The following is a 25,851-nucleotide window of genomic DNA, read 5'->3' as shown; positions in this document are numbered from 1 at the left end:
CGTTTTGAAAGGGAACATCTCTGTTACATTTATATTGTTCCTACTTTTTTTGATGTCATTCTACTCATTCTTATTGCAGTAAACTGTAATTAGCCAGCATTTATTTTTCTGTAAACAGTCTTCTGTGTGGTTGGGAAGTTCAATTAGAGTGACATCTCAGAAAGGAAGTATTTTTAGAAGATATTGTCTGTGCAAATAAACCAAGGGTCATGGCATGCAAGTAATGCAACCAGAAGAAGAGAGTGTCAGGAATTTAAAGAAAACACCCAAAGAAAAGAAATGTGTTTCTTAAAATTTAATTTCTGGATTAGTTAAATTAAATCTTATCGCTTTCTCAATATTCCAGCTTGCTTTCTGTAGCTGTTGCTTCCCATGTTAGGATGTGATTTTCTAAGAACAGATTTGTTTTGTGTTTGACAGCTACGATCGTGTTAAATGAACTCAACTGGACTGCAGCGCTGGATGATGTGTTCAAGCGCAACAGGGAAGAGGACCCCACTTTATTATGGCAGGTTTTTGGCAGTGCCACTGGCCTCGCAAGGTATTACCCAGGTAACTGACCTGTCCTAGACAACTGTAATGTATTGCATTAAAAATATTCTGAATTATCTATGAGCAGTGAAATGTAACTAAAACTTGCTTTTTTACATAGGCACTATTTCTTTATATCAGAATTACACACTCAAGGATTGTGAAATTATTCTGATATAAAGCTAACATGAGAGGGAAGGAACTAGGAGTGAAATATGTAATTAGTATTTTTTAAGAAAGAAGAACAGAAGATTCTGTCCTTTAAAAAGCAGAAGAGTTTAATTTTATTTTTTATATTATTTTCAATATCTTGTGTAAATAATCACTTGAATAATTGCAAGTGAGATTTTTGCACTTGTCTAATTTTAAAGATAGTGACCTGGAAAGTAGACATATAATCATGTTTAATGTCAGTGAAAATGTGAGTGCACCATGCTATGTTCATATCTCTCAGAATCCACAACCTCTGACAGGTACATCTTTCCTATTAGATCTAAAGTCAATTCAACTTCAATTGATCTAAGGTCAATTACATCAACAGCATCTGTTTCATCAAAGAATCTCATCACTTGATCACACTAATTTAAATAGATGCATATTTTACTGAATTTAGATAATGAGTAGCCTGAATTAGATTTTTGCTGTTTGCCATGTAATGAAAATCCTTGTTTTACGGCAAGACCTGTACTGCTGCTGCTGCTGTTGTTAAGTGATGCTCTTATCAATGCCTGAATTCTGTGTCCACTACACACACGACAGCTATGTGAAGCGTGTCATGCCTACAACTGCCTGAGGAAGAATTTTGAGAATGTTTCTCTTCTGTTTATACGAGATTGTTTGTGTTTCTGAGGGCGAAGGGGATTATTCTAAAGCTGTTATTGTATCATTAGCACAAGTGCTAGCACAGGCAGAAAAACTGCCTCAGGCTAGTTTACAGGAAGAATATTTCATAGCACTTGAATTCTGTTTGTTTTGTCATGCTGGATGATCATGAAATAAATACAGGAAAATGTTGCAAAAAGAAAACAATACCGAAAATGCTAATTTAACATTTATTTTGTTTTCCAACTCTTCCAATGCTTTTGGGATTTATCATCATGTGTGGGGTCAGCATTTGTCGTGGCTTACTATCTGATGTTTTTCTAGTACTGAAAAAAAATGTTTCTTAAATATACCTCTTTGACAATCTCTAGGAAATAATATTTCACTTGAAAATTAATCCCATATATTTAAAAATTGATTCTTATATCTAGCTAACCTGTCTACTCCAGTTGTTCACCAACACAACATAGGAGCCTCAAAATCTCATGCATTCTTCCTTAGAACACCTGTATAAAATGGGAGAGGCCTTTCTCTGTTTTGCAGGTGCAAATGTTACTTGTATATACTGCATCTAAACACAATTTTAAATTTAGTGTAAAGCCCAGGTACTCATACCTGCTATTTATTCCATAGCTAAGTATTTAACAGCTGTCAAATTCTGTCAGAGCATAACTTCATAAATTCCTAAGTAATTACCCAATTCTTAAATGCTGGACATACATCCACAGTGTGAGGCAGTCTGATACTCTGTAAATTATATCTGTTGTTTTGTGCATCTCCTTCCCATTGTGCTCAAATTGGAAAGCCTTTTACATTTTGGGTTTGTATAATAGGTCTTCGTGCAAGGTTCTGCATCCCTCTCTTGTCAGACTTGTAGACTTCTTGTAAGTTTGCTGACACAGCAGGTGTTCTGAAATTAATTCAGTTTTCATATGCTGAAGTAGATGCTTTTCACATTTGCATTTTAAAAATTATATTATAAATTGTAAAACATTGCTTCATTATATTGGCCTTTGGTAAACCTGTTTCAAAGTGATGATTTTTTTCCAGTGTGATGATATTTGTGAAAGAATTTGGAAATATCAGAACCCAACATTAAAATGCATAGAGAAGTCTGCTTATTATTATCTGGAACATATTCACCCAGTCTTTTTTCCCATATATTAAAAAAAAAAAAAAAAAAAAATCATCAGTATCTCTAAGCTACAAAGGGTGTTTTAAAACACAGTTTTTGTGTATTAATGTTTTTTATCTGATATTGTCCCACTGCTTTGAGTCATGGGCAAAGGATACATCTCTCCTCTTCTAAGGAGGCTCTTGGGCTGTCCTTTTCACCATAGTAACCAACAGCATGAAGAGATCTTTCTATGAGCAGCCCTGTGACAAGGAAGTATGTGTAAAATACGAATGTTTGAGCCACCAGTACCCCAGTCTTCCCCTATCACTTGTGGATACATTCTTCTCCCTAGACCTGGGGTGATGAGACCATAGTATCACCTTTATCTTATCCCAAAATCCTGCTGCAGTCCCAGTTTCAGTGAGCAGCCATATTTGGGGAGGGATGGGCTTCAGTGGGTGTGGATGGAGAACCTTTGGAGCTGTGCAAAGGTTGATTTTAGCAATGTTTAAGCCATTAACCATTTCATTCTCTCACTATCATTATTCTCATTGGTTTCAATGGCAGCATATTTATGAAGAGAAGTGCTAGCTTTGGTACTCTACTGGCAATCATCCATTTTGATATGAAGATGCCAAGAGCAATTTTGAGATTCCTATTAGCTACTCTTGAGCTCTGAAGAACTCAAAAGCAAACAGCAATTTAATAAAAGAGCTCAAAAAAAATATATAAAGTGCATGAAACTTTTAAGAGGATGTAATATATGCTCATTCATATCTTTAAAGGCACAAATCACAAATTAGTTTTTCATCCATTGTAAGATCAGCCCTCAGTAATCACAGGCCTCTACAATCAAAAGGAAATTCTGGAATAAGGACACTTTGTTCCCAGTGGAGGAGGGTTGAGTTAGGGAATATTTAAACAACTGGACTCAAAGGAATACCAAGTAAGTTTTCCAGAGACACTAAACTGGGAGGATCTGTCAACTCCCTCAAGGGCAGCGAGGCCAGTTTAATATAGATTAAACAGTTGCACAAAATTTGAATTTTTTTTTTTTTTATTTTTTACATTTAATGATTCTTAATTACAGTTAAAATATGTCAAGTTTTTATAACAAATGAACAGACTGACTCAAAAAATTGTCATGCCATTGAAATAAAGATATGATAAATTTAATAATTTTAGATAACTTAATATTTAAATTAATTTAGTATTATTTTAAAATACTAGAAATGTCCAGCCTTTTTCCTGCAAGCATACAGTTTTCCAATGTATAACCCAAGAGTAAGAGCCAGTTTTTAAAAGTGCTGTGAAAGGAAGCTGAAATGTATTTTGTGGGACTCTTTCATGAAAACACTACTGAAATTCAGTATTATGAAAACAGTAAACAAAACCAGAGGAGTTTCTTAGGTAAAACTGTAAGTCACTAAGTTCAAAATCTGGATTGTCTGTGATAGGACAAGAGAGCATAAACTATTATAAATGTTGAATCGCTTTCTCCTTAGTAGTAGTAGATGTACATCTACCTGCCAAATTATTTGACTTCATAAGTCTAATTCCTGAACCCTGTTTTGGCTTTTAAGATGTCATTTTAAGATGACACTTGACTAATTCTAGTCCAGACAGAGGGTTTTGGTAGTTTTTGATTCAAAATAAAAGCAGTAATCTGGCAGTGATTTATCAAGATCATTGAAATTAGCAATTCATTCCAATCCAATTGAATTTTTTTTCTGTTTTTTTATAAATATTGAATCTGTTGCCTGTGGGCTTGCACATGTAGGGTTTTGCTGGTGCTGTGTAGACAGAAAGGTATTTTAATATAGATCAGGTTTCAGATTTAATTTATAATTAACCACAGAGCACTGGACAAATCTGTTGCTCAAAAATAAATTAATTTAATTAAAGTAGTTTAATATGATTTGACAGATATTAAGTTACTTACATTTTGTGAGGCATCTATCCAGGTAATTTGAATGCTAGGTTTTAGAAGGCAGCTATCTAAAAGAACGATTTAATATAATTTTTTTGGTGGACTACTTGGAAGTGTAGCTATAAAGTAACCAGTTCCTCTTTTAATCATGAAATTCTTTTTAATTATAGACATAATTAGGATTGTAATTGTTAATCAATGTTTCATTAAAATACTGCAATGGAAGGCATATTATTTTCAGGGTAGCAACTACTAATTAGACAAACTTTAAAACCAACTTGGTATTTATGTGCCTTTTACCAGATACTATCTCTCTCTTTGTTCATGTTGCTGGGTCTTTTTGGTTTGTTTGTTTTTTTTTTTTTGTTTTTTGTTTTTTTTGTTTTTTTTTCTGTTTGTTTGGTTGGGTTTCTTTGGTTTTCTTGTTTGCTTTGTTTTGTTTTGTTTTTTGGACTGCGGATAACAGATATTTATTTGTAGTTAAATATGATACAGGAGGCTTTCTAGTTACAGTAATAAATCTACTTGAGAAAAACTGGTTGCATAGGATTGCTGAAATGAAAACACAGTCCTGATTTAGATGAATATTTAGTAAAAAAGCTGTTTGATCAGCAACACTGACTCAGGTCTCTTGGGGAAGTACACTAAATAATAATTTACCCAAGGGTGATACTAGAAAGTGTACTACTGATAGGGAGACTGATAGTACAGATAGTTTCAAATTTCAGCTAGTGAGTTACAAATATTTATAACTGTGGCATGATGATGCATGAGTAGATTCAACATCTTTTAGGAGGAAATGCTGAACCTAGGCTCAGTGGGGCACTATTTGGTCTGCCGAGACCAAAGGTCTGAAGGTAGGATTATGCCACACTTGCTCAAGATCCAAAAAGTTGAGGAAATTCATAACTAAAATAAAACTGAGAAAGAAATACTATCCTGTCCCCAGTAGTTCCACATCTTCCCAATTCTACCTGGAAATTGAAGAAGGGCCTATGGGAAGTTCAGCTGAAAGCTTGTGTTCAAAATATAGCATTTCTGGCAAATGATATGTCTTCCAGTCTCCCAGGCTTCTGCACAGATCTGTGACTTCTCTCTGTTGTCTTTGTGGAGTCCTTTTGCTGGGGGTCTTTCATAGAGGAGAAAGTAGAGTCCAACCTGTAGCTCCACACACTTCTCTTATCACATCACCTAAATACACATACTTGTCCTCTTCATTTGACCTTACCTGTATTACCTGTATTAGAGAAGAATTCTTACTTTAAATATATCTGATCATGCCCTAATCGTGTATACAAGTGTTTCATAAGTTCATCTGCTCCCTCAGCTTAAAGATGTATCTGTGTTGCTAAACAGGATAAGTCAGAGTTTTATTGAAATCCTTTAGAGAGCCCCGTGGTGTGACTGAAGGGACATCATGTGCCAGGAGCTTTTCCCAGTGGACAACACTGAATGCTGTTTTCTTTCTTAAATACTGATAAGTTCTCCAGTTCCAGGAGACTTTATGTTCTCAGAGACACCTGGATTATTTTGTGTGCTATACTGCAGGTCATATATATGCTGCATGGCATATAAAACAGAAGTTTTCATCTGCAAAACACTTCTGGTTAAAAGACTAATAAAAACATCATTTTGTCCTCATTTTGCAAATAAAAGAAACAGCTATAGAGGGATAAAATGGCTTCTTCAGTGATCCTCTGAAGGTTAGGTATTCAAGACAGGGGTATGCATAGCAACAATTCTTTTAGTATTGAGTGTGCATTTATGTTAACTCATACTTAAATTCAGTTTAAATATCACCATGTCCGGTAATCTCCTCTGGATGTTTGTAATATTAGTACTGAAGAGTACAGTGAAAAGAACTGTTGCATTCTTCCCTTTCTTTACTGTAGACTTGCCTTCTACTTAGTCTTTCTTTGTTTATCTGTATAATAAATAGGTATAATATGATGGAAATCTCAATTAATTAGAAAAAAATCTCTTTGCATTGCTCATGCCAGTATTTTACTAGGGTATTCCTATGGAATTTGAGCTTACGAGGTATTAAGTAGAAAAATTCACACATAAAGAATGCAGCACTTCAGTGATGATTTTCCAGAAAAATCATCTTGTCCCTAAAATCTTCAAAATTTTGGATTAAAAATATAGATAAAACAGAGCTATCTGAATAAAGATTATCTCTTATTCTCCATTAAAAAAAACAACCAACCAACCAATCAAAAAACAAAGAAACAAAACCCCAAAAAACCCCAAAAAACCCCTTAACCTGTTTCCAGATGTTAGTGAATTGTTCCACTTAGCTACTAGAGCATTCCCTGCTTAGACAAATTAATAATAGAAGAGCTTTAAAAATCAATTTCTAATAAAATAAAAGGGTATCTCTCAAAATGAAGAACTTGCTGTGCACAGCTGCTCTTGTGTTAGCAATTAATGGCAAGCAATAGTGTTGCGGCCATGATATTGAACTCTCCAGAGAAAGTAATTACTGAAGCAGATACTAAAAGACTGGAAAGCCTAAAAAAATCCATACAAAATGAATCAAAAGCATTGAAAAACTGAGAATGTCACTTTTTTTTTGCAAAAGGTTTTATATTTTATAACTGTTAGTTCCTGTTAACAGCTCAACATTTAAAGGTGCCATTAAAGTAGACAAAGAAAAACCACAAACTCTTTCCTAGTAATGCAGCTTATAAATTATCAATTAGTGCAATTAGTGTGTGTGAGGCAGATACTTCTACTTTTTTCATAGAAATAAGCCTCTTTGAATGTTGTTCACTTTTTTTTTCTTTTTTTTTCTTTGAAATCTGGAAACTGACGTGATTTGGATCTAACCATACTCATCATAGAATTGAGGGTGGAAAATACGTTTAAGATCATCAAGTGTAGCCATCCACCCAGCACCACCACCACGTTTACCACTAAACCATGTCCTCAAATGCCACATCCAGACATTTTTTTAACTTCCAGGGATGGTGACTGCCACTTCACTGCACTGTGTATATCAATGTTTCACAACCCCTTTTTGGCATTAATTTTTTACTAATATCCCATCTAAATTTCCCCTGACACAACTTTGAGGCTGTTTCCTCTCATCCTGGTTCCTTGTTACTTGAGAGAAGAGACTGACACTCATCACACTACAACCTCATTTCATGATATGAAAAATCTTACAGTAAATTCAGTTATGGCTCATTTTTCAAAATGATGTGCTGAATTTTGCAGTTACACAGGCAGATCCATCGAGTTACAGGATAACCTGTTACTTCTAGTGAGTTAATGAAATTACATACTGCAGCTCACCATGCCTTCGTGCTGAAATTCATGCCATCTTTGTGTCTTTATGATGCAGATTTAAATCTCCAGAATTTGCTTTTATAGGAGAAAAAGGAAAACCACAAGAGATCCAACAAAACAGCTTCTTTCTTCTTCTTCTCAAGTTCTGATACTCCAGCCCTCTTTGGGACATAGTCCCTAGTCCAGGTGAAACTAATGCAAGCAACACATTTAGGATAAAATTCATTTTATACATGCAGAAAGAGAAATGTTTGCCTCTGAAATAAGATAACAGAAAGAGGTTCATTTGAAGTGGGAGACTGCAGTATGTATTGCATGTTCTAATCGCTTTTGGGTGTTTTGGTACATAGGGACCAAAAATCAATACATTTGTTTGTGTATGGACTATTCCCATATCAAATCTTTGCTTAACTGATTTCTGATAAAACTTTTATGGGCAGTATTGCCCATAACATAATTACCCATTACCACATGGGCAATGCATTCTAAAAACCTCACAATTATTATCCTCTCTTTTCTGTATTGTGATGATGACGTGAAAGTTACAGAAGATATTGCACAGACCTATCTAACTTAGACAGATTTTACCTGAACACATTTTAAAATCTTAGCAATTTCAGTCACTAGGATAAGAAAATCATAAGGGAATGGCTGCGTTCAGTCCTGACTGAACATCTGGTGTGGTAGCACAGAGCTGGTCAGTAACAATCTCTGTCTTGGGAGGATGGTACTAACCAGAATTAATCCAAGGCATCATTATGGTACCGATATCCTGAATACTAATTATAGCAGTTGAAAACACTTTATGATTATTAATGTTAGGGACTTTTAAAGTTATGGCTGTTTCTTATTTTTAGTTACCACATCTCACCTTTTATTGAAAAAACAGCCAAGGAATTCTACAAAAGTGCTGCTGCTACAATGAAATTCAATTGATTTCTTTCTGAGTAGAAAATTGAGGAGTATCACATTTCTCAAATAGTCTGGGCTATCACATATCTGAAATCAGGTTTTTTCACATAAGTTCACTAAAAGAATTATGAAATATCAGCAAAGTATATACTGCAACTTATACCTTTGCTCTTATACCTTACATCTGAGGAAGACTTTGCTGAATCTGGCTCAGGGAATTGAATAGTCTGTGGTTTTGACTGTTTTGAATATTCACATGAATGTCAATTTGAGAGATCACAAGATAAAATTTGGACTTTGCATAAAAATAAAATTATGCAGTCTGGGATTTGATAATTGGGATTTGTTACCTATTTTAATATCAGCTTTTAGCCTCTTTTCTCAAATGTGTTAATAATGTAAAGGGATGTAAAGCTGTTATTAGTTCATCTCTGCCTCTCTCTTTCTTGCACATGCATACCTAACCAGTAGAACAGGGCAGAATGTTCAGGAGAGTTTCCCTCATGACACTCACCTATGCCTCTGGAATCATCTCATGAATTCAGAATGGTTGGTTGTAGCCAAGGTCTGCCTTTCCTAACAAATATTTTCATTTAGGCTCTACCCTGTGACAGTCTCTGTAGTGCATTAATTGGTTCTGCTTGTTATCAAAAAAACCTGAGGATTTCTACTCTAAATAACAGAAATAACAGGAAAACATGGCTTACTCTTGTTTGAATTATATCTGGACCTTGTATCTCAATAATGCAAACAGAAGTGGGAGAGATATCAAACCTAATGAATAATTTATAAATTATCAAATCTATCCACATACCAAACTGGAAAATCATCAAAAGGAAACATGAGTAAAGCCTAATGTATGCATCAGAGAACTGTGCGGTGTTGACATAGTTCAAAGATACTCATGTGCAACAGTGAACTGTGGTGGGGCTGATTTCTGAAGATATTGGTGAAGCAGGTTCCAAACAACCTTATAAAAATATATTCAACAATAGATTATGTAAACAAAACTGTAAATCTCAAAATCCTTGATCAATTTAAGCTTTTGAAGGAAAAGTGTAATAATATTTTTTGTGTTTTTCATTTTGCTTTTATTTTAGACCACATTATAGCTTTTGTCAGTAAGATATAAACCACTTTCCCCAAATGGCTTTACAGTGTTTTCTCTATATGGACCAAAAAAGCAAGACATCTCTTTCATTAGTCTCCATCCCTTCTTATTATTTCCTGTATAATTATGAATGCATAGTTACTTATTTTTGCATAGAAAGTATTTATCATCTTTTAAAAAGGTTGTTTTTAAAATATTAAATCAGGATAAGTTAAAATTGATCACTGGAGATCAAATATCATAAGGGAATTTCAGTTTCCTGTTAAAAACAATTTCAATAGTATCTATAAATCCATAAATACTCAGAATGTTAGTAAAACCAGTGAACACATTTCAGGCCATTCAAAACCATCTAAAATTAAAAGTGTTATTCCAGATAGAGACTAGAATGAATAGGTAATTTAGTCATGTTAATTCTTGAGGTTGAAGCACTTTGGTGTGAATGAAATTTCAGATACTAAGGTCTGAGTCCTTATTTATGTTATGCAGAGCCTCACAGAGACTTTCTACTAGATTATGTAAATTGTTGTAGAAACCATCAGAAAGATCAATAGAACAAGTTTTCTCATTACACATTATATATCTTAATTAGTGTATGATTCAGCAGCCATTAATATCCTGTGATAAATCATGCAGTCATGGAAACTTAAGCATGTAGAAGCTTGTTATATTTTTCTGGAAAGAAAATAATATATCTATTAGGAAAACAAAACTTATTGACATGTAGCACAGGAAATAGTGGGTTAACAGCATGGTAATAAATAATGTTTTTAAAACCTTCTCCAGATAACCCTAAAGCTGCTGACAGTCATTCCAGGACTGTGTGTACTGAAAGAACCATGCTAATGAGCAAAAAGTAGAATTTTGTTGTTCACCACTGTGTCTATCTACCCAAAACAAAACCACCATTCACAATCTCATTTATAATCTCCAGAAAGACCAGATAGGCTGAGTGGCTTCTACTCAGTATATTTTGTGTGTAATTGTACTGTTATAGTTTTTAGCCTATTTCTCATTAATGGCTTCCTTTCCACTGTTCTTTTTAACCTGCTAATATAGATGTAGTGAAAAAAAGACAGTTTGGGCCTCACTGCAATCCAGGCTATTACTGAAAAGCTATGGTTGAACTGACTCCAGGTTTAACAGCTCAAGGTTTAACCAAAGGAATTCTGCTGTAGATCAGTGCGGAAAAAATTGCCTTTATATCCTTCATTTTACTGTCTCAACCAGAAGTTTTGAGCATCCCCTCAATACCTAAAAACAAAACCAAAGAAAAGGAATTTTTAATTCTGTTAAGATTTTTATTCCTTAAAAAAACCCTCAAGTGTTGTTATACAATCATTTGGTGCTTTTAGAAATACTAGGGCCTGGTTCTGAAGGGCTTTCTCATGTTGAGAGAGCTCATGTTGGCCCTAAGGATGTGATGTGCTTACCTGTCAGGCGGTGTTACATTAACACGTATTTGTAGCTCTCAAATTTTGCAAAAAAACATAGCTGAATTATTTCTCATGGTCTTCTGTTGCACAGCTAAAATAAAATCTTAACCCATACTTCTGTAAATCTTAGTTTAGAACATAGAAAAATTATCCTGTAGTTTAAAGTAGGATGTGAAGATTGTGATATCAGATGGATTCTAGCTAAATGTTCCTATGATGGTTTTCAGTAGATAATTTATGTTAGCTAAAGGGCCATTCTGTCATTCTGCCTGTAGAACATTTGTTTAGTTTTAAATTACTACCTCTGTCAGCATTCACTGTCACAGTATTATATGAAGATGATGTTAGAAGGGCCCTCCTTCAGCTCCTGCCTTCAAATTATCTTTAAACCACCATCCTTTTGCTTTACAGAATGACCTTAAGGAGTTGAACTTATCTTTCATGTGAAATAAAGTAAAATTACCAGTGTAAATTGAATTTTCTCTGTTATTTTGAAATAAATCCGGATCATAACTTGAGATAATTCTCAGTTTATAAAGGCTGTCCAAGATATGTGTCAATTAAGAGGGACATATTTTGTAGGGCATAGACTTTTTACTGGATGTCACTGAAATGACTGGAAGTTTTGGCAAAGATATGGCAGCCTTGGTCAGTATCTTGATGTATCTGAAAGATACATTCCCTGGACAGAGACAAAAAAAATCCATCATTGAACATATGCTAACTTTGTGAGCTCGTAAAATACTGGTGAATTTGAACTGTGCATGTCTAAGTAATGATACATAAGTTAGAATTTTAACATATATACATCTCAAAAAATTAGAATTCTCTCCTTTCTGAAAATTACAAATGCTTTTGGGACTTATTTTATCCTGCCAGGTCCCAAAGGACCTCTTAGGTGGTCTAGTCTGAAATCATAGACAATACTGGTAGAGATGTTGAGGTTTTCTTGGCGTGAAACAATACACAATGTTCTCTGTGGCTGCTAAATGTGTACTGCTAAATGTGGGTTACACTCAGCTTAAAGGTTCCAGTAAGTGATAGGCCAGATCATGGTTTGGTCTCTTGGGAAAGGGTTCATTTTGTAAAATCAAAAATCGGCAGCTGCTCAAAGCTGATGGCTTCTTCTATATTCGTGGGTGAAGATATAAATCTTCCATTTTGTCTTAGGAATATGACTTTTCAGGAAAAATCCCGGAGCTGCCTATATCTTTCTTAATTTCCTAGACAGAAAAATGACTGATGTCAGGAAATAGCACCCCCAAGGCTTTTGGCATGCAGTGAGAGAACAAATTGTGAGACATTATCTCATTCCCTGTAGCTTTTCACATTTTTATTTGTGTTCGTTAAGCTGTCACATGGTTTTGAAAGGGTCAATTTATTTTCCAGTAAGGAAATAATTCTCACCCTTGATGAAAATTATGGTAAAGCCTAGATTAAACACTTGAAAAAGGTCATCATTCTTAGCATTTTCTTTACAAAGACATAGATATTTACATCTCTTTTTTTTTTCAGAGAATATGCTACTTTCATGTTACTTTTCTAATATGCATTTTTAGATAAAGCTCTTGAGTCAGTGAAAAATTATTTAGGCTAATAACTGAGATACCATTATTATATGCAGCAATAATTAACTTTTTATGAAATTAAGTTGTTGTTAAAAAAAGTTGTTTCATTATCTGAAGTATTTTGGTTGAATTTTTGGTTCCATTGAAATCAATAGTCAGTTATAGTCAGTACCTGTTTCTTCAACACACATACACATATTCATATACATACACACATGCATATATATAATTTTATTGCCTTGTTTTATGTGGTAATATGTAGAACGGTGTCTAGATATTTCAACAACATATTACACAAAAACAGACTCTTTTTTTATCCATATGAAATGTTGATATTTATATAGTACAAAGGCTGTGATACTGATTCATTACATTGTTGTAATTAAAATACTTGAGATAGAGTTTTATATTATTCCATACATTTTTTTTTATATTTTTAGCTTCCCCATGGGTAGATAAAAGTCGAACTCCTAACAAAATAGATCTGTATGATGTACGCAGAAGACCATGGTAAGCTTTCTTTTTAAAGGTTTAATATATATATAAAGATATATATTATATAAAGATATATATTTTATATATATATATATATACACACATATATATATATATATAAAATATATAATTTCTAGATATTGCTGTAAAAATCTTTTTTTTCTGCATGATTGCAATAGTACTTATTTTAGATGTTGTTATTTTCTTTTTAAAACTTGTTAGTTTTACTAAATAAAAAAAATTTCAAATTATACTAGTTATGCAATATCTACTATAGTTGTTGTACTATTGGATTACATAGACTTTTCATGGGACGATAACTATCAAATAGGTGTAAGACAGTCAAAAACTGATTTTGTGCCAAAATCAATTATAATCCTAAGTATTAGACTGAACCATTCTTCCAGATTTTTACCAATATTTTAAAACATGCCTCAGTGGTTTAGACCAGCAATAAAATCACTAGATATATAAAAGAAGGGAGAGTGGTCGGATTACTTCTCATGACTTTTTAATGTAACCCTCTCAAGACATAAAGCATATTGATACTTGGATATAGTTGGACATATTTTTTCCAGAGGACTAAGTATTTCTGCCTAAGCTGGGCTGAGTAATAATTCATCTGTCATCAAGATCTGTAGCTATGATATAGCATTCCTGTTTTTCAGTTGTGTGAAAACAGTGAATTTTGATTAGTATCTCCTATGTCCAGAGTACCCTAACGTGGTTTAGACTTAGATTTACCTAGCAGACACAGCAAGAGAGGAAATAACAACACAAGGGTTTTGTACTAGCTACAACAGGAAGATTTCGTTGGTTCAGCTACTTTGAGTTTAGAGATCACAGAGTGTCTTCCATCACACACAAAAAAATGTTTATGCAAATTTGTGTAATTCATACCATTTATTTATTTCAGGTATATCCAAGGAGCAGCATCTCCCAAAGACATGCTTATTTTAGTGGATGCGTAAGTGTTTAATATCTGAATATTGACATTAGTGGGGGAAAAGTACTTTGGTACATCAAACAAATCTTGTATGCTGAAAAATAGAGAGGCAATTAAGGGTCCCTGTATTCCAGGTTCAAAAATCTTGGTATGAGCAAAATAAATACATAATAGAAAAGAGTTCCAAAAAGCGCAAACCAAACATGAAAGTTATTTAAATTGGAGGCAAGGAAATGTTTATTTAAATCACTTCAATATTTTTCTGTTTTCAACTTATTAATTACTGCAGAAATCAAGTAAATATTTCTCATGTGCATGCCAAGATTTGTTGTAAAGCATAAGTCTAATAACAAATTACTAGAAGCATTACAATAGATGTGACAATGATTTAATGCACATGAAAGATAAGAATGTATGTGGAGTTTGTGTGGTTTACGAGACAGATCTGAAAATCGCCAAGTTTGGTTACTATAAACAAATGCTAGAAAGCAAGCAAAGAAATGAATAAAACTTGCTCTCTGCTTCAGCAAGGTTTCTGTGGTGTAGGCAATTTTGAGGGACTGAAGGGAGCATTGAACCTAATGTGTCAGATTGTTTTATGCTAAAAAGCTTCTCAGGCATAGAATTTGCATTTAATGCTTTTACATGTGGTGAAGTGCTTTCATATCAGCAGTGAGTTTTACCAACATTTGTTATTTCTTCACTTCAGCTTAGGTTTTGCCTTGAATCAAAGAAGCTGTCATTTGCATCTCTGGAAATCCAGAGCTGTAAATCTGAGTGTAGGAGTATAAAATGTTTAGATAATGCATTGGTTGAAGGTGTTAAACTCAGATTCCTTGAAAAGGAAATGAGTAAAGAATGCAGCATTATGACATCATCTGAGGCACAGGACTGGGACTTTGTATGCCAGTTTTGGACTTACTTTAATAATGATAAATAGTTTAATAATGATGAGTTGGAGAATTAAGGAATTAAATTGAAAATTTTAATGTTAAAGTGGGTGCTCTGTATTTTCTTTTTATTTTTTACATAATATTTGCTGAATTCAACTTTTCTATTGTGAATTTTTTTAGGAGTGGGAGTGTCAGTGGGCTGACATTGAAGCTGATCCGCACGTCAGTCATTGAGATGTTGGAGACCTTGTCTGACGATGACTTTGTGAATGTAGTTTCAGTGAGTATCTGTTCTTTCTACAGAATTTGCATTGTCAACAAAGCCAAAAGCAAACTATATTTAATACTAGATGTGAGATACTTGAATGTTAAGCTGCAAAGAGACTTAAAATATATTGTATCTGTTTTCTTATAAAATAAAATTAATGTCCTAGATTTGATATTACATATACATTTGAGGGAAGGGCAAAAGTAATTTAAATAAACTCTTGCAGAGCCAAATTCTCCTTTCCAGTATAATTCTGTTGTCTGTATAAACCTCTCCCATTAGATTGGTATATGCAAATTCTCTTGAAATAATTGCTAGTTCACAAAATATCTACACAGAAGATGTTTGGATTGCTCATGTTGTTTGATGAATAATGACAGTAGATGTGGAGCCGTATAGGTGACCTGACCAAGAAATGTTTCTGAGAATTTCTACAGTTCTTTACCACTTGATGGGTGGCAAAAGAATTTTTCTCATAATAAATGATAAAATAGAGGGAAGAATCTATGAAGAAGGTATGGGAAATTTTCCATTTTCAGGAGAATACCTTGGATGTGATGTTCTAACCTTGGGAAAAGCTTTTTAATTTTTTTTTTTTATTAGGATGTTCAACTGTAGAGTTTTGACTCTATGTATTTAGGATGAAAACACTGGCATATTCTTAAAAACAAGAGACAACCTCAATGATGTGTAACTGGAATGATTTTGGAGATAATTTTCAACTTCTAGAGTCATGTTGTAGCCAGCCTGAGGGAGAAAGACCTGAAATATAAATGAAAGAAATCTTTTTAAAAACCACTTATTGCTTCATGGTTTGCTGACAATCTAGCTAGAACTTTCTGCAAGGAGCAGACAAGTGCTTACTCTCAATGCTGTTTCACTTGTTAAAGTTTTTAATTGTGGATAGGACCATTTTCCTTGGTCTAAATTGCAGTGGGGAAAAAAAAACCTGATGTTTTTTATTATTGTTGTTAAAGGAAATAAGCTTCTCTGTAATGGTACTGGGGAATCAAAATCTTCTTAGTTTCACCAATTTACAAAAAAAAACAACAAAAAAAAAAGCTTGTAATCTAAACTGATGGAAATTGATTTCTATGTTCAGTGGAGCTGTGCCAGCTTTCACTGCTGGAAAATCTAGACTCCTACTACCTCTTGATTTACACATATTTCCAAACTCTTTTGTTACATTTGCTCCAAGATTACCAGAAATAGTGTATCAATGCTAAGCCTTCCTTAGGCTGTATTTTATTAGCTAAGGGTCATTATTATTCTAATGAGGCCTCAAGGTCGGGATTTGTGTCAAAACAGGACCAGAAACCCTCAGATATTTTCTACAGTGTATTTCCCCAGGGGTTAGTTACTTACAATATATAACAGCCATTTTTTCCCTTTGGGTGAACTTTAGAGGTTCACATCAGAAATTTGATTGCAGAACCGAAGAGGAAATTTTGGTCGTGTTGTTTTCATCATCATTGGAGGGCAGCAATCACAGAAATGTGCATAATAGAGCATGGCATCTCTAAATCTTTCATAAAGTGCTATTTGCTGTTGTTTCCTTATAATTTAAAATTGTCTTTATTAAAACTTTTCAGTATTATAATTGTAATTAAAATTACTTTGGTATAACCTATGTTTTCATATATTCAGATGATTTATGAATGGAATTGAGGTGCAGGAGTTACAACATATATTTTATTTCTCAAATAGACAGGAAATTGTATGCTATAGATAGGAAACAAATGGTTGTACTACTATAAGGCATTCTATAAGTGAGAGAAGTGAACACAGAAGTTTGGTCTTTGAAGATTTTTTTTTAAAGATTTCTTTTGGTTTTTAAAGATTTGGCAGAATCAGTTTAACAGTTGGACTAGATAGTATTTCAAGTCTTTTTCAACATAAACAATTCTATGATTCTATCATCTTGATTCACAAAATATTCCATAATGGAGTAGGTCTATCTAAAGTCCAACTCCAGTGCTTTCTTAATAAGCTCAACAGGCAAAAAAACCAAGTTAAACATTTTGTTCTAGATGAAATAAATGCAGATTTATTAAATATTTTTTTAATTTATTCAACATATTGCATGTTTTTGCATAAGAACATTTTCTCCGAAGCATCCCAGTATTAGACATGATAAGCTAATCAAAAAGTCCAAAAAGCTAGGTGAAAATGTTAATACAGCATCAGCATACGGATCCGTGAACACTAATACTAACTAGAAGTTATCCACAATTTTTCTTTCCCTCATAGATCTTTTGGACTAAAATGTGACAGTTGTTTTATGGCTTGTTAGCTTTAATAACCATGGAGTCTTTGGTCTGGGGTTTTGAGTTAACTAGAGAACTGTTTCACTGCTAACCTCTGCCAAGAAGTTGTCCCACAAAGCCCATATGCACGATGATTCATGCCCACAACTGAAAGACATGGATTTAAACTCATGTCAATCACATCTTAAAAGTGACAGGAGGATTTAATGTACTGTGCTTTGTATATGAGGAAATCCTAGGGAAGAAAAAAAGCTTAAAAATAGATGTGCTAAAAACATTCATTCTACTGAATAAACATAGTTCCTGCATTTATGTCCAGGGAAAAAAAGGTTGAATGAACTGTTAAGTTGTAAAAAGATAGCCAGGGGTTAATATATCATGGTTTCCTTTGGGATTTGCATGTTCCTTATCTGAAGTGCTGTGCTTTGTTGCAAGGAGAAAACCTGCTGTTTGCAAGGGCTTAAATGTATGAGTAATACAGCTGTTTTCCCACTAATCCGGTTAGAGGCTTTGATAGCAGCGAGCAGTAGATGATAGGGGCAGCAATTCCATCCCAGCATGTCGTGATTTAGTGGCTCGGTTTCAGATATTGACACAGAGAGTGTAATTTGTTTGTGATTGTGGGTAGTATGCAGGAGAAATGTATTTCAAATCTGCAGAGGTGCAGAAAACCACACAAAGGAGAAACCTCCCTTACAGCAACAGATGTGTTAAAGGTCAGGAGTTGCTGTACTTTTAAAATTCACTTAGCCTTTGTAAAAATCCAAACTAGTGTTTACTGCTTAGGAACTGGAAATTAAATGTCAAGAGTATATGAGATAGAACAGAATCATATTCTGGGAAAATTGAAAGCTCATCTCCTGCTTTTGTGCAGTTCTGCACATTGAGTAAACTCAGAGGGAAGGTGATTTCTACATGAGTTCATTTCAAAGAAAAGACTGTGCATCCAGCCTATGAAATTATTGTTGGGGATAAAAAAAAAAAATCTGTGGATGATTAACCTCTTTCCCCACTGATTTTTAACAGCAGTTTTTCATATAATTCCACAGTTCAGTGTTTGCAAACCTGTTTACTTTGTCTCTCTTACTCCTAAGATGGTAAAATCTTTACTCCTTCTTAATTAAAATATTTAAATATGCTAGCAGATGGAAAAGAAAGTTTTTTAAAAGTCTTTTCAATATATCAAAGGACTCCTTTCCCCTTCTGCTACATAATCCATCCTGTATTCTGCAGTTCATATTGCATCTATATTATCTTAAATACAGGGACATGTTCCGTCCTTCTGGGAACTACTTTCTTAAGTTTATTTTAAAAATTAAATAACGTGCCACAGGTGGAAACCTTAGCTTGAAGTCCTAGTGGAGGGAAGAGAATGCTAGATTCTAGAGCCAGGTTGTATGTCATGCTTATACTACCTTTGCTAGAAATTTTAGCTTTGTCGGAATGTACTTCTGTTCAGTTGGCAAAAATGTGAAGAATTTTATTTAAAAATAACTTAAATTTTGTTTCCTTTATTATTTCAATGTAATGTTTTTAGTGGACCTGAAATTAAATTGCATACTAAAATGGTATGACAGGGTTTTTTACTGTTTTTGAATTTTGAACCAGAAAAGTTCAGTGGTGCTTAGTATTTTCCAAACATGATCATGGTATCAGTGGAACTGAAGTATTTCTGTTGGTGGATCTAGAGGAAATGAGATGTATGAAGGGGTTTGCCAATGTACTTTGTTTCTTACTTTCTCATTTTCCTTAATGGACAATACTAAGGAGATAATATGAAGATGCCAGCCATCTTTTTCATTATTTGACAAATAAAACACTTGATAGAGAATCAGGTTCCCTTTACAATAAGTATGTCTGCATAAGAAGTGATTTAATCCTGAAGCATTTCAAGTAATGAATCACAGTAGCTGCAATTAAATGTGCAGGCTCATCAGCATCATAGCTGTGTGAGACAGTAAACAAATACATGCAATTCCTTTTTTTTTGGCAGGGGACATGCTTTGGTGTTTTTTTCCTAGTCATTGGAAAGTGATAGAAAGACAAATTTAGGTCTGACTGTTGAGCTTCCTGATTCTTTTAACAGCAATCCATCTAACTGACCTTTCAGTTAGTCTTAAATTGGATGGTTCATTTTCAGGAGAAGGAGAGCAATGATAGCTGCAGATAAACACATCTTGGTATAAATGTTCCTTAGTGGAAAATCATTAGCATTCCTTAATGGTAAGTCATTATCTTGCATCTTCTATATTCAAGGAGCAAGTGAATTAAATGTAGGTTTTTTTTCATACAAGTATATTTAATAGCACTGTAGGTGCAGGGTTAAAAAAAGCTTAGAGAAGTTTTGATCAAAATCTAGTATTCAATTTCTACATTGCTAATAATTACAGGTAGAGCAAGGCTATGTATCTATGGAAATAAATGTAGGGGAAATATATCTGGAGGACATGTTTAGCAAATGTAATGAAGATGAATATTCTGCAAATAACAATGGAGAAAATTTGGAAATTATGGAAACCAAGGGATTATTAAGTTGGAAAGAAATTTATTTTTCACATCAGGAATTACAGTAGTATGAACAGTGTCATGTAATGTTTTTCTGCTTGTAGAATTATGTTTCTTTTTACCTTCTCTCTAAAAGAAAAGTCAAGAAAGGAATCAGTAAAGATCTGTTAAAAGTCTTTCATGTGGAGATAGGGTTGAGAGGAAGATTAGGGTAGATAGGATATTATATTAGCTGACTTTTTTGAAATGAGATTGACTCCAGTGGGACCCTGATCCTCAGGAAAGCAAATTACACAGTTTGTTGTCAAGAAAAAGAAAAAGTGAGGGACCACAAGGACTTGAGCTTCTTGCAATCCTGTACAGTTCCAGTGACATGGTTAGAGACAACTTTTTGCCTAAATAGGGTGTGGATTGATGGTTCATTTTCTCCTGGAAGGCAAATTATAAGTGTTTGAACTCGGATTTTGACTGTATGACTCCTTTGTTGTGGCTGAATACTGTTACATATATGTGAACATATCAGTAATTTAACACAAAAATTATTGGCTCAGATATTACGAAAAATATTGCGTCTTCTCTGAGGACTGAAAGTGTTTTACAGGTGATTGCTTGGCTCTAGATTGCTTCTCACACACCTGAGTGCAATGTCTGAGAAGGTGAGTTTGAGGCATGCTCTCAAACTTCCAGAATTTGAGCTTTTTTTTCGTTGTTCCAGGGTACAAAAATAAATAATCTAATGACTGATGTCATCACAAATGAGAAGTGCTGTTGCTGGGGAAACTCTTGTATCCATAGGTTCTCAAACCTGTCAGGTAAAAACACTGCAAGAAGCACTAGTTGAAGACAAATAAATTTGAATGGCATGTAACTAGTTAAAATGCCTTTAAAAAAATCCAAGAAAAGACTGTTATTTTCTTCATACCAATATTGAATGCCTTTCTGGAAGATGCACTTTAAGCAAACATCTACCACTAAATGTACTTCTTCTAACAGTTTATTACAGAAGTAGCCAAGGGAATTTTAATGACCAGTGATAGGTGGGTGGTGAGACAGTATGCAAGAGGTCAGATTAGAGTGTCTCATTGCCCCTTTTAGCCTGAAATCAAGGATATGTAAAGATTTTGGTTGGGGTTTTTTTTCTCTTTGTTTTATCCTGCCAACTTAAATGTTTGTCCCAAGTAGTTCATCATCCACCTTATTTATTAATGGACTGGAAAGTAATTAAGACCCTTGTGTGATAAAAATATTCAAAATAGTAAGTATTGCAAAGCTTTTATTATTGCAAACAGGGAATACATACCAATTCATTTTTTCTTTTCTCTGTCTACTTAACAGTTTTTCCATGTCTATCTAGCAAAAGACACATTCAGTAGTTTAAGATTTCTCTTATCCTTAGTGTAAGTAAAAATTTCTTGTTAACTTCATTTTAACAAGCCCTACAATATTGTTTGTGCAATAAGACCAAAGGGCAAATACTTATATAAAGCAGACAAATACAGAATCATCTATGACAGAGAGGTGAAAATGAAGTGTTACTTTTCCATTCCAGTGATAATATTCCTTGTGGTACTTGCTTCTTTTTCTTCTGGAACATCTGGCTAAAAATAATGTCAGTGCTTAAAAACCAGTATAACATAAAAATCATGTCAATTCTTTTCTCTCTGAAAATTACAGTTCGAACCAGGACCATCTCCAGAAGCCAAGTTGCCATGTTCACCTCTGAACTATGCATAAGCTACTAAGCCTTTGTAACACTACAGTCAGACAGATCCTGCACAGAAGCTACTCATGTTTTTATTCAGAGACCATCTGGGCATACCTGATATATTGCTACAGGATTTAGAAAGAAAGAATGTGTTTCAACAGTTTTTTTCTTAATTTCTCATTTAAACTGAGCCTTAGATAGCTGCAAATAAACATGACAAACTTTTAGAAGCTTTATTTTTCTTTTAGAATTACAAATTAGTAACCAAGCCATCTGAACTCTGGAATTTATTTGTTTATACATCTATTATTTTACCTGCTAAGGGAAAGCATATCATGCCAGATTCAACATCCCAAGAGAGGTGAGGCTGCTGCAGCTCTGTGCCATGTATCCTACCAAATGTCTTCCCAACTGGCACAATATACATGGAGCACATGTATATACACATACATACATACATAACATATATATATGTCTACATAGCACACTCACACACACATATATATGTAAGTCAGGCCATCCACACAGATAACACAAACAAATGCAGAACATTCATGTTAGCACACATACGAGTTTCACTATTAGAGACCTCTAGGACCAGCACCTCTGTTTTACACAACTTTTTCATCTCCAAACCAACTAAATCCATCTCCTTACTCTTATTTAAGGGTTCTTCTCTTAAATATTCCATACTTAGCAACCCTGAAATGCACTTTATAGTATTAATTGTAACTTAAGCTTGCTGTGGAAGGAAAATGTTTAAAATGTGTGTAAGATAGAAAAAAAGACATGGGAAGATTTGGAAAAGGAATAGCAAAATTTAAAAACAAGATCTGTTTCATTTTGTATCTGTCACGAAGCATTAATTCTAGGAAATACTATGCTTGAGTGCATGAAGATCCAAAGGGAGTGGAAATTAGAAGCTCAAATTCTACATTAGGATGTCAGGAGCAGGAATGTTGCTGGAAACTGTATATTTATTACTGTACAATATAGATGACAGCTCCAGATGACTAGAAAAGTCACCTCCATTCCTATTTTGAGGGATTGCTTTGGGCATCAATACACATTTTTATTGTCTTCTCTTATAGCTGTCAAATTTCAGGGAGTCAGACTTCTAACAACACATAGCATGGGGGTCTGTGATTTCCAGAATAAATCTGAGCTCTCTAGTATATTAGTAATATTTAAAATGAGTAGTGTATAAAAAGTAGTATATAAAAAGTAGTATTTAAAATGTGTAGTTTAGTGGTATATAAAATGATTTTATAGCTCTAACTCATGGTTCCCCTGGCTAATAAATCTGTTGTATCCTTCCAGTTTCTTAATTTTCAGCAAACCACAAATCTTGCTAAAGAGGCCCCTGCTTTGTCAGACATGTCATTGATCTTGGAATGTTTTATGACTTGTCAGATGCTGGACCAAAAATGCATTGCTGAGTCAGCTTTCCAAATAAGAGACTATTATCAGGAAGCATTGTGACAATATCATTAAAAATTTATAAGGGAGAATGGTTTCTTGAACAATAAACTCATTCCTTAGCAGTTCAGAAGAGGCTGGGCTGGGCTGGCTTTAATGATTCTTCTGGAGAAAGAACTCGCATGTTAGTGAACAAATAAGAAAATGCAGGCTGTCCTGAAGTTTTGAGACAAGGTTAGGTACTAATTATGTGTGGCAGTATCTTAGTTTGGAGTGAATCTAAAGGATCTCCTAACTTAGGCAAAGCATGAATGAAATACTGATAGAGTTCTCAAGACTCACACTGTCAAGACTCACACTTTTCCCTCCTGTCTCGCACTTCCTGCCTTAGCAGCAGCATCTCCTATGTCAGCACTGTGCTGCTGCAGCCTCCTCACTGCTCTGAAACTCCAGGCACCTGCCCAGTCAGGCACAGTGCTCTGCCCTAAAGGGGGAACAGGCACATGGGAGTCAAGATGTGAGAATGTAGAGGTGGTACTGTGGCCCCCTGCTGTCCCTCTGCCATGTGAGCTGATGTTAAAATGTGTGTCTGTCTTGTAACTTCTTGCACCAATTAAACATTCATCTTCATATCCTGAGGAGCAACCTCACATATCAGGAGAATCTATAGGTAGCAGTTTAATACTTAAAAATTTCTCTCTGATGGCCAGTGAGGGGACATGAGGAATGTCAAGGAAGCTCAGTGTGGACATTGGGAAAAGGTTCTTCACTGAAAGGGTGGTCTGGCACTGGAACAGGCTCCCCTGGGAATTGGTCATTACTCCAAGCCTGTCAGAGTTCAAGGAGTTTCTGGACAATGCTCTTTGTGGTTTAGTTTCTGGTAGTCCTGCATGGAACGGGGATTTAGACTTGATGATCCTTACGAATCCCTTCCAACTTGATATATTCTCATGATTCATCTTTTTGGCAAGAATGTTTCATGTTTTAAACAACTTGAATTTGACTGAATGAAGATTCTCCCTGTCAAGTGATAACAAGAAACTGTCTACAAAATAATTTTCTAGGAAGTTTCTTCCTGTTACAGCTCTCTTCTCCAGTGGATCTGGGGAGCAGTGCCATGGAGGGCAGGCTGCAGGGCTGCAGCAGTGCAGCAGCCCTGTAGTTCAGATCATCCAGCTTTCTCTGGCAGATGCTGAAGTTTATAGTACTGAATTTTTCAGTGGAAGTCAGAAACACATGATTTTAAGTAAATAATGCATGCTAACTTAGCCACAGCAGCACAAAAGACCATAAATTTCATCTTGCTAAGCAAATTCATCTTTGAGCCTATACTGACGTTCTGTGTTGTAACGGTGAGATTGGCAGTGCAGCATCATACTTTATGGTCTGAACATTAATCCTGGGGTACTGAGTGGAAGCTTTGCATTGATTTATGTGCAGATAATAATATTGGTTATAAAGGTTAAGAAAGCTGTCTGAGAGCAGACTTTGGTCTTATATTTGGCCTTTTCCCTAATATTTATTTTATATTATTCTGCAATATTTTTTCAACAGCTTTTTATTGATCTAAACAGTTTTATTGTTGTTGAATTCTGCTAATTCTGGTGTATGATGGACATATGTATGTTTAACAGTGAAAAGAAATGTGTTACATTTTAAATCTCAGGAAATGCCAATAGTACAAATTGGCATATAATCCTAATTTTGTTTCCTTGATACTTGAAATACAGTTTAAGAAATGCAGGTGTCCTTCTTCTTAGTACTGGAATAAGTTTCTTAAATCTTCTCTACCGTGTATCTGTCGGATTGTACTGAAGACTGTCTGTACATAAGTAATAGGATAAGTTATTTTATAGTAAGAAATGAATGGTGAACTTTGATATCACATATTATCATGCCAAATTACAAACCTTTATTGCTTGAACTACTTCAGATTTTCTGTGTACTGAGAATTTACATGGGAATAAAACTTGGAAAATTGCCTTCATGTTATTCTCTAAATGGGTTCTGATAAATATTTATAATGTCTTCTCACTACTCAAATACAGATTCTAACTGGCCTTATTCAAGATTCAGTTATTCTTGGGATTAACCCTGAAATCCTATTACCAAGCCTAAAGCAGCAGGTTAAAAGAAAAAAAAAGAAAATGACAAAGCCGGATTTAGCTACAAAATGAAAGCCTGGTGAAATCAGATCTATTTCACTATTGCTCATTTGATACATATAGATACAACTGGGTCACCAAGCTGATTTAGCCACGAGGTAGTAGCATAGCAACAAACCTCAGCAGGCTGAAAGTCAACAGCAGTAGTATCTGAGCAAGTCTTTAGCAAAGTCACTATATTTTCCTCAACATTCAGTTTTCCTGGAATGATGTTATTGATTTATTAATCTATTAGGATTTTGGTATTTTAAATGTGTTTTATTTCTATAGCAAGTTTAAATGTAGAAATTACTGCCTGGATCAAGTTTGTATTATTTTCTATAAAAGATAAATATATATGAATCTTTAAAAATGCACCACTTTCATGCAGTTTAAGTCAGGTTCTCATTTAATGTCAGAAATTTTTGGAAAGGGAGATTTTCCTAGGGTTTTGTTGGTTTTGGGGTTTTGTTTTTTGTTTATTTTGT

The 25,851-nt window shown here is 34.3% G+C and overlaps 1 protein-coding gene across 1 annotated transcript in view; it reads left to right on the top strand.

Moving 5' to 3' along the window:
- The window catches only part of CACNA2D1 (calcium voltage-gated channel auxiliary subunit alpha2delta 1), a 361,282-nt gene that overhangs the window by 248,836 nt on the left and 86,595 nt on the right, over positions 1-25,851 (top strand). The window contains exons 7-10 of the mRNA XM_053943262.1: positions 421-552; positions 13,162-13,231; positions 14,133-14,183; positions 15,236-15,335. Of these exons, the coding sequence (XP_053799237.1) occupies positions 421-552; positions 13,162-13,231; positions 14,133-14,183; positions 15,236-15,335 (353 nt within the window). The remainder of the gene's footprint in view (positions 1-420; positions 553-13,161; positions 13,232-14,132; positions 14,184-15,235; positions 15,336-25,851) is intronic.

The sequence above is a fragment of the Vidua chalybeata genome, chromosome 5, assembly GCF_026979565.1.
Source record: "Vidua chalybeata isolate OUT-0048 chromosome 5, bVidCha1 merged haplotype, whole genome shotgun sequence".
NCBI lineage: Eukaryota > Metazoa > Chordata > Aves > Passeriformes > Viduidae > Vidua > Vidua chalybeata.
The sequence above is the reverse complement of the archived record's forward strand: the minus strand, read 5'-3'. Positions and strand labels throughout refer to the sequence as shown.